This window comes from Bactrocera dorsalis, chromosome 3 (genome assembly GCF_023373825.1).
Source record: "Bactrocera dorsalis isolate Fly_Bdor chromosome 3, ASM2337382v1, whole genome shotgun sequence".
NCBI classification, from domain to species: domain Eukaryota; kingdom Metazoa; phylum Arthropoda; class Insecta; order Diptera; family Tephritidae; genus Bactrocera; species Bactrocera dorsalis.
Window position 1 is genome coordinate 54,258,571 of NC_064305.1, and position 18,090 is coordinate 54,276,660.

An 18,090-nucleotide genomic window follows, 5' to 3' on the forward strand; every position below is an offset into this window, starting at 1 on the left:
TGAAAGCCTTCTAATTTGACAAGATTTGTTCACAAAATTTGGTAAGTATTATTATCTAAGGCAGCAGTGCAAATCACGAAGAAATTATTCACATCGGCCCACTTATATCATTATATAGCTGTGAGACAAACTGACTGATCCAACATCACTCCTTGTATGGAAAACTTTTATATTTGTAAAGGTTATTAAAGCTTAAGTGCAACCTAAATTAACGTTTGTTCACGTTTTCTGCAATTTAAAGGTTTACGTCGCCCTTGACACAATTTTTCATTTGAATACTCATACATAAGTATGTACATATGTATATGTATTTTACGAAAATAATAAATGCCACCTTCATCAAAGCAAGGCTTGTAAAACTCCTGGTTTATTATGGTCATTGTAGAAGTAGGTTTATAAAATACGCTTCTTTATTAGTATTATACATATATAAATTTAGACCAATAATGTACATATGTAAGTATATCCAGGACCCATGTTACGCTACTGGGACATTAAACTTCTTGTCATTCCGTGCTCCTATCGGGAAATATTTGAAGTTCAAATATGATGTATTGAGATTTGTTTTCCAGGGTGGTAGGTTTGATACTTACGCTATCGTGGTGGGTATTTCAAAAAGCAGTTCATAAACAGATTTATAAGAATTTCGCCATTTAAACAGATATTCTTCATTTTAATAGTATGTATTAGGAAAGCAATAACAATTCTAAATCACGATAAAATAATGGCGCAAGGAATTTAGGATTCAAAATTTAAACTGTAACGTAATTCAGAACAACCCTCAGAAGTTACAGCACCAGGAGATTTCTAAATACGTATGTACATATGTATATACAAAGAGACTGCAACTTTGTTGTAGCACGAAGGGCATCAAAAATGGAATCATCATAATGATTATTGTAATTAATGACGTAAAGAGAACTTCGCCCATTTAAGAGTGAACACCCTGTTAAGAGCATTTGCGACATAGGCGATTAGATTGAGAAGAAGAAGAGCAGGTGTGAGAGTAAGCAGCTTGCTAATCACTAAGCATTACTGTACTGTCGTTGACATTAAACGAGTCGGTAGGCTCACGGGAATGACAGGCAGAGTTGGGAGTACTGTGCTGGCAAGGTGCAGTCTCAAATATACCTTTGCTTATATTGAGAAAGGAGGAGTAATAATTTCAAGGTTGTTGGCTGGGAATAACAGCACTTAATGAATTAACTATTTGTAGATTTTTTGGGAATCCGTTAATTATATACAATTAAAAAAATACGTTGCACTTGTCTTGAAATGTTACAATGATCCCTCAGTGAAGTGCAGTTATATATTTTTTTGTATTTAATCTCAGTAATGACAAAATTATTTATAGATTAAGGGGAATGTTGACTGCAGTAGTGTAGAATTCTTTACAATTTTTATGAATTTTTTAAGAGCTTGAAAACATAGTTTATTCTTTAAATTTTTATCACTGGCGAAGAAATGGTAACTTTAAGGCGTAACTAAATATCGAAACTAAAAATAACCTAAACTGGATCCTGAAAGCTTAAGCATAACTTTATCTATATTAGCAGAAACATTTTAAGATCAAAATTTGCATTCTACTAATTTATACTAAATCTATTTCTCTTTTACTCTCGCTACCATACAACGACGTTGTTGCTTTTGCTATAGCTGAGCGCCCGAAGCAGCGCCGTTGCAATATACTCTATTCGGCAAAGTGCTCTCCCGCCTATACAAAAGTTGACTCATGTTTTGGTCGGATGTCATTTGTGAAGTAGCGCTCGGTCGTCGTGGTTGTTTGTATCTACCAGATACTTGTACATTCGGTGTTCTTTTTTTAGAGGTTTCAACTTGAATATATTTTCAAAGTTTTTGCACATAAAGGAGCACATATTTTGTGAATTTTCGCAACAGTATTGAACAAAAAGAAAAGTACAACTTCCTGCAACGTCGAAGAGTCGTTCGAAAAGAAAGCATAAAAAACCAATTGAAAAGAACAAGAAAAATAATTAAATGTTATTTTGTCAAAAGTTTACATACAGTTTATTTGGTGATTATTTCGTAATCCGCACAAAGTCGTTTCCACCAGCAAAACCAGTGTGTGAGCGTCAGCATAAAAATCTTGTCAAAAGCTACAACAATTGAAAAGCAAAACAAAAGCACCGGAGAATCAACTGCGGTCAGCTGAGACTCATACTCCATATATTCGTGCAACCAATTCCAACGCATCTAATCGAAACTCAAAAAGTAACGTGCTTAAAAGCACAACGAGAAGTTTCATAAAATTTGATAGAAATATTAAAAAATACGAAATTTTGTGTTTTGCTGAACTTCCAAATTTTCTCTTTACGAATAAATCGTGCGTATGTTAATTCGGTTACCAATTGTTTAAAATCGGTAGTTCGTTCCAACAAAAACTGTTAACATTTTGTCTGATTTACACAAAATTGGCTGAGAAGGCCCAAGTGAAAGTGTCAAGTGAATCGAATTGGATTTTGTAGTCTGACACACAACGTCAACGAAAGCGCTGCAAAGCAACAGCAAAATTATCAAATCAAAAACAAATGGTGGCGTGATTTTATGAAGTTTTACCAAAAACGAATTTTAAGCAAAAAGCCAAAAAGTGCAGCAAAGCCTTTCGCATTGTGTAAAGTTAATAAAACGTACGGGAATATCAAATAATTGCAACCGCAAAACGCCCGATTTTTGCCCTACAACAACGAGTGCAGCTTTATTACAATTCAAAATACAACTACAATAAATACAACAAAATGAGCGCCTACAGAGAGATGTCCAAATTGGAGAATAGTCGGTAGGTGTCAATCACTATAACAAATTGGAAATATGTCTGTGGGCATGTTTTTCTCTAAAAGTTTGCACATCTCCGATTTGCTGACTTGATACCCCTGTAATTATCAATCCCTGTACTCGTGGTAGGGTCATCATCACTCATGACAACTAAAAAACCACAACAAACGCGCTTGTTAAATCAGAAGATGTCAGTGAAAACGAAAGGCGCGCTGCATTTATCAAAGTTAGGCGCTTAAGGTCAACGGGATGCATATGCATACACACACACGAATGTTTGTGCGGGTGTTGGCCAGTGGGAACTGAGATATTTATTTACCTCCCACCTCTCAGATTTATTAATCGCTTAAAAGTATTTGAATCTTTATTAACGGCTGTCTATCTGTATGTATGTATGTATCTTAAACGCTCTCAGTATGTGCTAAGTCTCTTTAGCAAACCTTGCCGTCATACATACACACAAATGTATCTCACAAAAGTGTTGAATGAACATGATGTCGGTGCGTGTTGCCGTCACCATTCCTCAATAAAATACACGCTCTTCACATAAATGATATACCTACACGTATGTACGTACACATATGTATATCAGTTAGATACCACGCCACGTTGTGACGTACGTAGCATATGAGTACGGAATGATTATCGCATGAGGCGGTAATGTGCCGAAGTGCCCAATGCCGGAGAGCTCATTGTACTAAATTTATTTAGTACAGTATCCCCAGCTTAATTGACCCCCGGCCAATTGATTTTACCGCTTATTTGAACTACCGGATCTGTCAAAACAATATATACAAAATACGGGTAAATTTTTCCGCATAATTGAACCCATTTAAATGGTTTCGCCGCGTAATTGAAAAAGATAGGTGATAAGATAAGTGTTATTGAAAAAATATACCTTCAGTTTCCTACGATTAAAGGCTTTAGTTAAAAATCTGGCATGCCAAGAACTTCAGTATTTTAGTCTGAAAACAAGTCTTTGTATGAATTATTGAACAATATACAAAAAACATTAGACTTTTTCAATTAACATTTCAAAAATATTAGCAAGGATCTCTTAATTTTCGAAAGCAAGTACTGCACATATGTATACAATTGTATGAACAAGTTTGTTCCTTAAGTTTTATTTTTATTGGAATGATCTCTAAATATAATATACACCCAACTCTTTTTTTACACGGATTTCTGAGGAACGTATCTACCGTGTAAAAAGAGAGTTGGATGTACGTTGTTTTTCTTGATTATATCTTTTACCCTATTATTTAAAAAATATTATTTAAATATCATTACTAAAAATGAATGTGCAATTAACGAGTATCAGTTACTTGCTTTCCCGGTTTATTGAACGAAAAATTGTGCAGTTATCCGGAGTATACTGTATAGTTTTATATACATATATGAATACATATATGTTTGTGTAAATGTATCTGTTCTGCCTAAACTGATTCTCCAATTAACTATTGCATTCAAAGAATAAATGAGAACTTTTTGTCGCTCATATGGGCTTGTACCAATACGTATACAGTGTTCATTTAATCACACTTTCACGTGAAAACAGATTTTAAGGACAATATAGTTTATCCAATATATATTATATATACTGGTATTCTTATTTGTTTAAGTAATTTTTTTACAATTATTTCCAGTTTTAGGAACTTAAGCTAGAAAATACAAGTATGTTTAAGATTAGCTTTACTGCGGTTTAATGTTAATTGATAACAGTTAATTATTTCAAATATTAAATAATGTTAGGAGTCAGGTTTTATTCGAATTTTATATCGTTACTATATTTTAATAATTTTTCCCATTCTTGCTTCACTATACAAGAATGATCCAATACATTACACAAATCTAAAATTTTTGTGCTGGTATACATTTCATGTCTGTTAAATAGAAAAACTTCGTGAGTGCTGAAAAATGTGCTTAGAAGAGATACGCTTCGAAATCATATGAGTCACAAGAAGAAGAAAACGCAAACGAAAACAGCTGATTTCTAAGTTTTACTCGTGTTTAGTTTGTTATGGTTACTCATGTTTGATTTTAACAATTTTCATATTTCTTTGTGGGAATCAATATTTTTTGAAGCTTACTTTATTTAACTACTTTTTTGGGCCCGGTTTGTTTTCTGATTTCTGATGGACTACTTGTACATTTAGGGTGCTTTAATATACATACATACACACACCTGTTATGCAAATATGCTCCATATTGGAAATTATTTAGCATTCTCATTCAAAAGTGCTTTTTGAAAATTTTGTGTATCCGATTTTTCCTTTGCTGTTGCCGACTGTGTGCTTATAAACATTTCACTTTCACTTTGCCGCTATTTCTGCATAAATACATATGTATATAGTTCTAAATTTATACTGAATCAACCAGTGCCTCAATGGTTAACATTATGCGCTTGTACGCTTATGTCACCTCAAATTGTAGAATCTAAATTAAATTTGGATTATCATTCCACCCGGAAAATGTCATCCATCTATCATAGTAATCGATATTGATCGGTGATTTACATTTACTATCAGTAAAAGCTTTAAGATAGGCGTTAGTCGGCGCCAACTTCACATTACTCATGAAAACAATGAATCATTTCAATTAAAATACTGAAATTAAATATTTATCAATATAAATGGTTATTTGATTATGTAGACAACTAGACAAAAACTAAATTTGTGACACAGAATTCATAAGTTCATACGAATAAACCGAAGGTCGTGCATGAACTTGCACTCGAATATATGGGAGTATACGTATTTTATATGCACGTATATTTGCACCTTGGGCACACACACGCCTGCATTTTCTACAGCCACGAATTCGTACACAAGAGTTCCAAATAAAAACTACTTACATTACCTACATTTATTTTCTTTTACGTACACCTTTGTTATGGCCGATTTCGTAGTGCGTGAAGAAAAATGAATGGACAAAAAAGCTTGGTGCGACTTCGTAACAAAAGCATTAAAATTACAACAGCAAATAAAGCAATCGTGTTGCTGTATGTCTGCCTGCCTGTGAGAAATTGCCCAACTTCGCAAATATTAACCTAACAAACTGATTTTTTCGATTTAAGTAGACGCTTTTGGTGGCTTTGTTGCCTTCAGCAGGCGAGTTTTTAAACTTCATTACTGTCAATGTAATAACATTTTGTTTAGTGCAAAAAAGGGTAAATACATACGTATTTTGTAGAGTGTTAAATATAGCTATACTAAATATGACAAAATAAGACTTAGAATGCAGAGGACTACAATTGAATTCAAATACTGTAAAATAAATTTTATTACTGTTAAATTGTCAAGATAACTATTTAAGTAGATTTATTGGTAGTTAAGTAGGATGCCAATTTATTGGCATAAAGTTTTTATCGCTTACTAACGAAATAGTTTAGAGTACAACCTAATTATCGGTTTCCGCTACTAATAAAGTCTTTTAAAATAAACTCCTGTTAGTGCTAATGCGTTCTATAAACCACTACCGATCCAAAAAATCGGGTTGTTATTCCTGTAGGGGCAAAAAACAATGCTGAAGTAATTAGGAGGAATGTTGTCGGGTTGACAGTACTTGGCCGTATAAAAATCTGGAGCCGTTCCAGTTACGTAGATCCGACTAACGTGGAAACGGTACTTCTAAACTAAATAAAAAATTGGGGTTCTTTGGGTTTGGTGGATGAGGATAGTTGTGACTTTTAAGTAACTACTCGATTATTTTTATTAACAGACAATATATCATTTCATCTTGGTACTAACTTAACAATTAAATTAATGTAACTATTCAAGATTTCGCAGCGCTATCAATAAAAAATGCAATATAAATATACATAATTGATGCATTTTATATAGTTTTTTTTTTTGTGTTATTATATATTTATTGTTTTACAATAATTTATTTCCCAGCGTAGTGCTGTCTTTTTAACCTACATAACCTATCACAAAAAAGTACCTGTGCAAATGTATAGACATACATGCATATATATGTAGAGATGTATATACAAATATATGTGAGGAGTGCATATTTTTAGATATGCATATGCATCACATTTTCTTTATCAAACAAACGCTGCCGCAGATAAAAATATGTTCCCTTAATTTCGGCCGACTCTTCGATGAGCTTGCGTTCTCTTAAGCTTACACTTTCGTACGACCGTTTGCAATCAATTGGGGCAAAACCGGCCCAGCCCACAAAACCAGTAACGGTGAGCAAAGTGCTGGGTGTGAATAGCAAGAGTAGCAAGAGAGTAAATTCAATATTCGCAAGTCAATTTGGCCATACTCGTAAGCTCATTACGTCGACCATTGACAATTCGCGTATTCGGGACTTGTGTCAAACCTCTCTTCTACTTTCAATGGTTCTCCCTAAACATTCTGGTAGCTTCTTCGTTTGTTTTTGTTTTTAATAGGTTATACTGAAAATCAGGCGATTTTCATGTGGTATTCTACATCCGCAATGCGCATGACTGACATTTGCGCAAAGATAAAAGCGTGAAAAAGCCGGGAAGGTAGTTGCCGGCGTTAATTCGGCACGATGGTGTGATGGCATGTCGCAGAATTTGCTTATCGTACACAAGCATGTGGTAGCCCATTTTTCGATGGGATAGTAAACATATGTATGTATGTACATACCCAACTCCGTGATATCAATGTAGCTATGTGCGACTATCATGATATAGCAGTAACTGGTGCAAATACAACCCGACTGACATGACCCCTGAAGCCGTGATAAAATTGTGCCTTCAACAGCTTTTCGATTTCTGCGGGTATCAGCATTTCTCTTTCTTCAAGCAACTCTTTAAGGCTGTTGTGTAACTTCGGTTCAGTTCATATATGTACATATGTACATACATATAATGTTTTGGACACAAAAGCTTCCCATTCAATTAAAAAATTCCCCAAGCTTTCTGCTTAAATGTCGGTAGACATAAGCAACTTCGTTTGAGACGATGGCTACGAAGACATTTAGCGATTCGTCGAGTGTGCAATTCATCCGCAACCGGCGGGGTATGGGGTATATTTTTGAATGTTCCGATTGGCTGAAAATATGGCGTGGTTCTTTCTTATGCTCTGTGTGCAAGTTGCAAGGTGACTGTGAAAGTGATTCGATTAGGCGAGTGCGGGGAACATGGGTGTAAGGTTTCGGTCGGGTATTGTGAATTACGTATGTGGTTTCAGTTTGTTTTATTAGTGAATTGCTCTTCATTTGGGAGAGGGCGCTTAGGTGATGCGGGAACACGTAACTCAAATTTGGTGGCATTGAAATACAAAAGCCGGTAGGGTATTAGAAAGCAGTAAGTGAGGAGATATGGTTGTGTACAAATACGAAATTTCGTTGTTAAAGCCACCTGCAACTATTTTAAATATAAATTATACTTCATTTAATATCTTTTCGGGATAGTATTTGTTTAGGCAAAATTCATACATTTGTCCATGTATGACTTTACAGTTGGTAAAATAAACAAAAAAGTATTGAAAAAATACTTTAATAACTGTTTGCCTTTGCAGTCTTATCTTGGCACACATATCAGTTTCAAGCATATGATTTGATATTCGCGTGGACATTATTTTTGAGCTTCCAGAAAATTTCGTTTAGCAAACAGACTAATTTGAGTTCCACTATGAGTGCAAGCGCAGAAAATCGCATACTTTTTGAATTGCAGTGTGAATGTGTCTAAATGACAGTAATTCATTCAATTAAGGGTATTACTGCCTACCCCTACCCGCCTATAATTTCCATTGTTGAATTCCATGTCACCAGCTTGGGTAGTTCTAGAAATAAATCACCGGCTCTCGCAATGATGAATGTGTTCATAAAACTTAGTAAGCAGACGTCATACTAGTTACTAGCTAGATCTTAATTTAAGTCCGTTATAAATAAAAAATTTCTGTATATATGTATATTCAAGTGTATGTATGAGTATGCATACGTACATATTTATTGTGGATAAAGCATTAAATGTGCGCTCGCGACAAGCGAGCTGTCTTGCTAATCAATTTTCATAACTGGCGATTTAGCTGGAATAAAGGAAACGAATACGTATCTTATATATGTACATAGAAATATTTATTTGGAATTATGCTCTATAGTACTCGAAGGGGTGCTCAGAACTATGCAGCCTGGTTATCGTGTTCGAGAATAACAAGAAAGTGACACACACCTGAATCAGCTGATGGAAAATAACTCCGCAAAGTTTTCCAGAAGTACCCACATACATACCTCCATGTATGCATATGCATGAATATTTGTAAATATTGATTAGTGCTTTGAAAAGTTTCCGCAATAGCAGATAATTATTTGAAGCTTTAAGAATATAAGTCGATTCGTAAGATAAAACCGGTAGCTGAAATTCTACTTAATAGCACATCAACTTACTTTTCAACTACTCTGTTAAGTTAACTCGTATTTGCAATATGAATAGCCACGTTTCTAGTGGTAATAAACTTGAGTTTTAATTGCAAGCGCACAATAATTAATATCTAAAGATAAATATACATGAGAGAACAATTAGTTGGAATTGTTTCAAGCGATCTTGTAAATTACAGCTGCTGGTACATACACTTGAGCTTAGTAAAGGCATGTGCCACATGCCTATAAATAATACATATTTAAATGTATATTTGTAGGTGAATGTCATACCTGCGTAATTAGAGTCAGTGTAACGCCGATTACTGGCCAATATTTACTAATTAAAAGGGTGAAATCTAAAAGTACCGAAAATATTAAAATGTTTGAAAACAAAAAGTTTTGGCTTAAGAGAGAAATGTATTTAATGAAGAATATCTGAAATTTTTCAGAAATATGATTAGTTCAGTGTAAATTTCATTTTAGATTTTTGGCAATTCTAAGGCAACTCAGTCAATTTTGCTCCTCAATACACTTTAAAACAATTTCATTTATTTATTGTAATTGGGTTCACAAGTTACACCAGTTTTAATGTACCCCAGACACTCTGGACCTTAGCTTGAAAGTATTGCTACATAAACTCTTTATTCCTATCCTAAATAATGCTTATAAGATATTTAGCACAAACTTTATTGCTCTCTTTCGTGTGCTTTTTTGCAGTCAACCTACCGCAGATGTTTTGCGCATTGAACCCTGTTTTCTTTGTTTTCACTTAACAACAACTTTTATTGCAACAAGATTTTTATTTGCAATATCATTATATTGGTATTAGAGGGCATCCCTGCTTGCCTCGCGTTGGCTAAATGCCAAGTTGACGCTCACTTTTGCTTGTAATGATCGCTTTGTTTTCTCGATTAGTAATTTATTTTTATTTTAGCGCTAAAAGATGCACTTTTGTCAATATGTTGACACGCCAGCCCAAGCTAACACCTACTACATATATATGTATGTATGTAGAGATGTATATGTGGGGTATAAAATATAGCACAGATGGCCTGATTATCACCTGATGCTCCTCTTTAAGTAGCTGCTAAGTGAGAAATACAATTGCGCTTTGTTTGTGCAACAAAATTGAGACATACCGCAACAGACTTGGGGACAAAGCGGTACAACTACATACATATAAACATGCGGGTATAATTGCTATAGTATGTATATATGTACATACATATATATGTGACAAATGCATTTTATAGTGAAATAGTTGAAGTAAGTGGTGTCAGTTATTTATAACAGGAGATTTTACTTTTGTCAATTCATTCGTACATACATTGTAAATGTATATACATAATTTCTATATATGTATGAACTTTTTACAATGATATGGTGGCCTGACTTGTGGCGTGGTATTCTTGAACATACGATCAGCTTTTATAGTTTATATCCCAAAAAATAAATACATACATACATATGTACACATCCGCAACCAAGATACATACATATACATATACTTGCCACGACCACTTTAATGTTATATTGAATGTTTAAATTCATGGTTTTAAGGGGTTAGATTAGTTAGAGACTGGAAAAAATTACAATTTTAATTGTTTATTTTTTGCATTGTTGTTATTTTTTAATAATTTTGTTTTATAAAAGTAAAAGCATATACGATTAAATAAAGTTTTGAGTTGAGAGAAATTTGAATAAAAATAATAATTTAGAAGTAGTGGTCTTTTGTGTTGATCCAGTTCTAATCAAAGCTCCTTGCGGTGACCATCCAACAAATCCTTTGCTAACTATCGAATGATTTAAAAAAATTTTGCTGGATTTACTCCAAACATTCAAATAATATTTCTAGCATATTCGACTTTAAGAGAATTCAAAAAGCGATTTTTCGAAAATTATGATTAACCCTTACCCCTTAAATCGGCTATAAATTTGGTTTATAAAAATATTCACAAATGCAAATTTAATCATTTTCTGCTTATATTGGGTCAATATTTAGATCAATAAATCACACTTTTAATTAATTGCAATATAGAATATGGTAATTAACTATAATTAAATAAAAAAATGTCATAAAAGCCAGAACCAAGAAAAGGCGTGTACATAAGTATGTATATATGTATGTATATGTATTCGTTTATACTGGGCTGATAAGAAAATATATTTAATTGAACATTTCAAGAAGAGTTCAATGAATTAGTTGAACTCTGTGCGAAATTTGTCTTTACTTGTGAGCATGAGTATGTTTGTATGAATCCACTTGTCAGCAGAAATAAACTTAATTATTTATACATACAGTTATGTAGTTTTAGTTGTTCAATATAAAACTACAAGTATTTAATATCACCGCCAGACAATCGATTAGATAAGAAATAGTAAGAGCCCATAAATGGCTTAGTAAAGGAGTGTGAAGACATCAAAGCCCCACCCTAAAGATTACTCACACTTGACTAAAAGTGCACATGTGTACGTAACAAACATATACAACAAATATTTTTCTTGCCGGTATCCCCGACGTTCAAATTCCAGTAGTACGTTGCTCACTTATTCTTACAAACAATTTTACATGCCTACATGCATATGTACATGTAAGTATGTATGTATATATGAACGTTTTAATGCCTGCATGAATGATTAGAGACACCTTAACACTCACGCGTTTTCGCCGGTTCTAAATCATGTGTATATTTCTGTGTAGATAACACACACGCTTCTTGAGCTGACTGGACCGCTGGCGTGCTGATGTCTGGAGTTGCACGAACCAGCCGCGTGACCACGGAAAAATCCATGCTTAGGTTATGGGCAAACACAAGCAGAGAGCTCTCTTTCATTCTATTCCCTTTGGCTTTCTATTATACACAATACAATAACAAATATAAACAAGTTGTAAGTTTACACTCTTAAAATTAAGGGAGCGATGGAAGAGTGAGAAGAAGAAGAAGAGTACACGCGTTGCCCAAATTATGTCTTCAGCGCGCGTTTTTGGAAATGTTAAAGCAGTTCTATAGTTAAAACAAGGGTGGGAGCACACACAAGAGCGCTGTATATAGGTTGTCTTGGATGTCACGGTGTGGACGCGTGGTCATAGCGTGTGTACGATCAGTGACAGATGTAGACGCTCAACAGCTGATTGGCCAATTGGATGCCTTTCTATTCGATAGTGGGTCTTAGGCGGCATGATGGTGGCCTCTAAATTTCATGAATTTCTGTGAAACGCCCAATGCATGGCGACATATGTATCGTGGTGGCGTTCACGTAGCACTTTCTCAAAAAGCCGAAAGAAAACTTCTCACCCTGTTTTTTCGTACAATGAACCTAATGAAGGAAACACATATCGTCACCTAAAATTCAAAATAACGTAACATAACTTTTCATAAGATTACAGACGAAAGAAAAACGATATAATAGAAACCACGCATATTAAAACAAATTATGAGTGTGGTTATAAAATGGTTATATGCACATATGTATGTATATTGGTTATATCTGACAGCGAGAGCCGAAAATTTCATGCTACATGTACATACATCTGTGATATAATATAGTGAATCGTAGGCAGTAAAAAACTCATTTTCGATTTTTGGTTACGTTGTTTTGCATTTTAGCTGACGATATGTGTTTCATTAAAAGTGATCAACTCTATTCTAAGATAAGTGGTACACCGGTTGGTGACACATGTATACCGCATTGCGCTTCGATCTGTTATTGTCTTTCGCAACAAAAGAATGATGTACTTCTTTTGAAGATATTTCCGCATTTCTATTAATTTTTGGCGGTTAATATTCCGAATTTGCGATGAATAATAGCAAAAAATAAATAAAGTGCTTAAAATATCAGAAAATTTTTCTAAGAAAGCCTAGAAATATGGAAAAAATGTATATAGACGAATTAAAGTCACTGACTATTTAGTATTTATTATAAGTTATAAGGCCATTCAATTTAACAAAGTGCTGTCTATTCCAAAAAAAGGCCTCTCATGTCAGATGTGTTAATGCATATTTATAACTTGAACTGGGCACATTAGGTTTGGCATGAAGTTTGTAACACACAGAAAGAGACGTCGGAGACATTAGAAATTATACAGTTTCATTACAGAGATATTTTGAATTTGCGAGGGGTATAACCGAAGTTGATGTTTTTTCGTTTTTTATTGCTTATATTTTTTGTTTGTTAATATATTTGCGAAAATATGCATATTTCTAGTTCAAATGTTTTCAATCCATCGATATCTAAACGAAATTCAACCTTTCTTACTAAAACGTCAACCACAACAAGTTAGCGTTTATCTGATATTTGTGCGCTTTATTTTGATTTGCAAATTTAATGAGCACAAGGAAACCATAAAAAATTACGCATAAAGCTCAGCACTGGCTCGCCACCAAATTAACGACCAGCCAAGGCGAACTTTGCTGCGGCCAACAAAAACTAATACAAATTAATAGACCACTATAAAATAATAAATCGGAGTGATTGCACTTGTACAGCTGTCAATGGTTCTGATTCAAGTGCACGCACATACAAACATTTGCATAGACTACTGTACCTACTGACATACTTACGTATTTATGATATGGAAGCCACATATATTTTTTCATATACACATATGCTATATATAATACATTTATATGTATATTGACATTTTTTTACTTTGTATATTAAGTTTCGAGATTAGCCAATTATTGGTTGTGATAAGAAACTACTAATTTAGATTCAGCAATTCAGGGAAACCCACGAAATTAGAAACATATTTACGAACATGAATTAGCCGAAGCGTATGTAATTTACGCGATAATATTCAAATTAACTCATAGACTTACAAATGCGCAGTATTTGATTTTTCATTCATCATTCAACATTTCCTGTAAAATGTTAGGCCCAACATTGATGTTGCCTCAGCACATCAACGAAATTCATTTCTCCTAGCAACTTTTTGACCCTTGAAATCGTAACATCTTAACTAAGCTCATCGCTACAAGACTATGCTTTGTACTAACGTTAACTATTCGGCCCTCAGTGCATTTCGGGGTACAGAGCAACGTGGCACACTTACTGAATAATAAATTTTCAGGTGAATCGGTCAATTTTTTGTCACAGCACAACTCGCACAAGTCGGACAGGTTCATTAATATGCCGAGCGTGTCGTCGGTAGGCACCATAAAGCGTTCGGCTGTGTGTGTGCGCGTGCAATTTTCGCACTTATTTGCAGCCGCAAATGCTCGGCCAGCACTTGGCTCCGCCGTGATATTCAGGGGCGTGTCAGCCGTCACCCACATGCAGGCACTCCAACGGGTGAACTCATCAGTACGTTGCGGACGTAAAGTCACGAGCGGGAAATTTCTATGTGTTCGCAGAGCGCAAAAACGAAAACAAAAGGCGACACGTGTATGGCTGTGCGACTTAAAGCAAAAATATATATATACATTATACATTTGTATATATGTATTTGTATGTATGTATTTGTATATGTTCAGTTGCTCATATACCTAAATTAATGCGAAAGGAAGCGAATATTTGGACTTATGAATTAAATGTGATATGAAGATATATAAGTATATGCATATGACGCCAATGTAAGCCAATCTGTCCGTTTAAGCGACACACGCGTTCTGTGTCTACCTGTCTGCGAGCACGATCGCTGCGGGTTCGCGGCTATTGAAAGCGTTTGCCCAAAACTAGAAATGTCGCGCTCAAATTAAAGCACACGAGGCTAAATATTTTTAATCCAAAGCGTATGTTTGTGTGCGCATACATTAGCCGGACGCTAGAGAACAACGACGGCGCAACTGATGGCTGTCTAGTTGTACTTGGTGCTGTTGGCGACAAGCCTGACGGCTAGTTTCTACACACGCCAGCAAATAAACGGCAATACTTAATATTTCAATGTTGTGCGCCAATTTTTTCAATAGTCAGCCAATGGCGAGCGAGCTGCTCTGCTGTTGTTGTTGTAAGAATTAAAAAAACAAAGTACTATTGTTCTGGTACATAGTATTATGAAGCAAGATAAGCTAAAATTAGAATAAACGAAAAGGCGGGTTTGAGATTGTTCTGAAAGATGGTAAGTCAGCTCTAATTTAGTGGCTTTTTGTTAACAACCAATTCATTGAATTGAAACATAATTAATTCGGCTATGGTCAACCTCACGGGTGATATGTAAAAGCTTCTTTAATACTTTGTCATGCTGACTTTGACTTATTTTAAACACGCTTTGAATGCCAACACATTTGCATAGAATACAACTTGATCACAACAACAATAAAAGTAATGAAATAGCGAAGAAGCCGAGCGCCTCAAGGCTTGTTAGTCCATAGCAGAAAAACAGCAAATTCGGCATTTCGAATGCGCGCACGCTCCATCAAGTTAAGCGCTGACAACGTCCATGAGTAGGCGAAAAAGTAAGATTTGGTTTCTACGAAGGCTTCCTAAGCGGAGGGCTGAACAAACGAGCCTTTATAACACACGTGTATATACAGTTACACGCTTGCGATAAAACAAAGCATAAACCACCAAATCAGGTAGACTTGCTGTCTACAAGCGGACACTCTAAATTTAGCATTAGTGATTCTGACTCGAGTATCTCTGAGGGGACGAGTAACTTGGCACGCTCCACTTGTTGATGCGCGAAATCTACGGACTGATGTATTTATGAGCTTTTAGCTGATACAGATTTTGTGGTTTATGTTCGTTTGTCTGTGAAGTGTCGATAGCGTATAAGGTTAATTATTGAATACTTAGCTCTTCTAATCTAGATTCATGTTTCAGAAAAAAATTTCGTTTCAGAAATAATTATTTTTGCGCACTTTGGTTTATTTATGTTATTTAAATTTGACTTTTGTTTCATATTTCCAGAAACTGCCTACGTCGCATTGCGCGTCACGATGAGCCCCAATTCTCCAAGGATAGTATTGTCAATGTTATGGAGAAATTTGTGAAAACCGTTAAAGTGATGGATGACACTATATTGGTGCCATGCTTGCTAATGGATCGACAGGTTCGTACCTTCATTGAAAAAATATTTGCATTTACTTTAGTAACGAGAATCGGAATTTTTGACCGATTTAATAGAAACTTTACATAGCATAATATTATAACGGGTTTTCCAATAGGTATGGTATGATTTAAAAGTGTCGTTTCGGCCATTTTAAATGATATGTATTTTTGAATCATTGAACCACCGTAAACATCTTGAATTTTCATCTGAGTGGTGCGGCAAATGAACAAAACTGTCGATTATTCATGAATAATCATTACATTCACCTTCAAATAGATGGAGCTACGTGCCACACACCCCATGCAACAACAAAATTATTGCGAGGAAAATTTCGAAATTCCTATATTTCAAGAAATTGTGTCATGGAATGGCCTCCAGTGAGTTTTAACACCATGAGACTAATTCTGACCTGAGCAATAAACCAGACTCTATTCAAGCTTTTAAGCATGACGTACGACTTGATTTTGTGGAAAAAGTACTCGAAAACTGGGTTCATCGACTTCGTTCCTGCAAAAAGTAAAAAAAAGAAATTAATCCTTAACAAATAGAGAGTTTTGTTGTAAAGAAATCATATCACTTTTATTGGAAAACCCTGTATAAACTGATGCCAACACGTGAAGGTATTTCCCCAGCCTTGATCCTTCCAAGTTGCAAGAGTTTGTATGAAATGTTCGGTTAGACCCAAGCCTTAGCCCTTCCTTGTTGTGTTATGTTTTTATATTTCAACACACTTATGTAAATTTAATTAAATATATACACTATAGAAATTTATATATCATTAACATTAAAATGTATACCCATCTCACCCATATGTATTTTCTGCTCTTCCGTACACAGGTCGGTGATAGCACAGATATTATACCAGCACCTGGCAAGAATTCCACCGCCAATCAGCACACTATGCAACATTCTGCCGCACATGGCAAACGCAGCGCTGCACACTCCAAGAACGTTCATGAGTTCCTTAACTCGTCGGAGCTCTTCAATCTCTATAACATGTTGAAGGCGCTCAAGACTGATCTGCTTTGGACAGGAAAGGACGATTCCGAAGACGACGAATGTGTCGGGAGTGAAAAGCAAAGCACCGCCGAAGTGGAAAATCTATTGTATTCGCGTTACGATTCCAAAGCATCGGATGCGGTTAGTGTGACTAGCAGTACAGAGGCCGTTGCCGCAATCAGCAGAAACGCTACTGCAACAAATTTGAACGCCACTGCAGCAGCAACAGCACCGACCGCAGCCGCCACCAGTACAGCAAGCGTCAAAGGACACAATCGTTGCCCCTCCACTGCCTCGGTGGCTTCGATTGTTTCCACCACATCGGCATGCAACCTAAGTGATTCGGAGAGTGAAATTTCAAATGAAAATGATTCGGGCATGGAGTCGGAAAGCCATAAGAGTGACAATCAGCCAAGCAGCACCGAGTCCGTAAGCGGTAGTGATGATACCGAGTCACGTGCCGCTGCAGCCGCCACATCCAGCGCCAACGCCGACAAAGCTACCGAATTGGCGAAACGCTGTCGGCGACATTTGAACGGTCTCTACCATTGCCTTGAACAAATGACAGAGGCGGCACATTACCTGACCGTTAGGTACCAAAGTGATATTGGCCCCGTTTAGAGATGAACTGCCATGGAGCTGTGAACAGAAAATGCACAGACTGCAGGGAGCAAGCGATCCCCTAGGGGTTGTGCGTAAACTGAACGAGTGTATTAGGTGGGGTACTATGTTAGGGAGGGTAGTCAGTCTCTTTCTTGGGGGGGCGGGGTCTTATATGTGGGTTTTTATGTAATAATTTAATAATTTCTGTGTTTCTTTACGGTTATAGGGTTAGGCGATTGCGAAGACAGTACACTTATTGCGCTTATGCCCAGACTAACGGTTACTATATTCGGATTAAAAAGATTGTTGATTTTTAAATTATATGGTGGTATTGGTAATGTGATATCTATTATAAAAAACGCAAC

At 35.6% G+C, this 18,090-nt stretch overlaps 1 protein-coding gene across 1 annotated transcript; it reads left to right on the forward strand.

Moving 5' to 3' along the window:
• Positions 1 to 1,734: 1,734 nt before the first annotated feature.
• Positions 1,735 to 18,076, forward strand: LOC105227661 (prophage side tail fiber protein homolog StfR). The gene is made up of 3 exons (XM_011207123.4): positions 1,735 to 2,797; positions 15,982 to 16,123; positions 16,961 to 18,076. The coding sequence occupies exons 1-3, from the start codon at positions 2,757 to 2,759 to the stop codon at positions 17,741 to 17,743; spliced, it is 966 nt and encodes a 321-aa protein (XP_011205425.2). The 5' UTR covers positions 1,735 to 2,756; the 3' UTR covers positions 17,744 to 18,076.
• Positions 18,077 to 18,090: the final 14 nt, after the last annotated feature.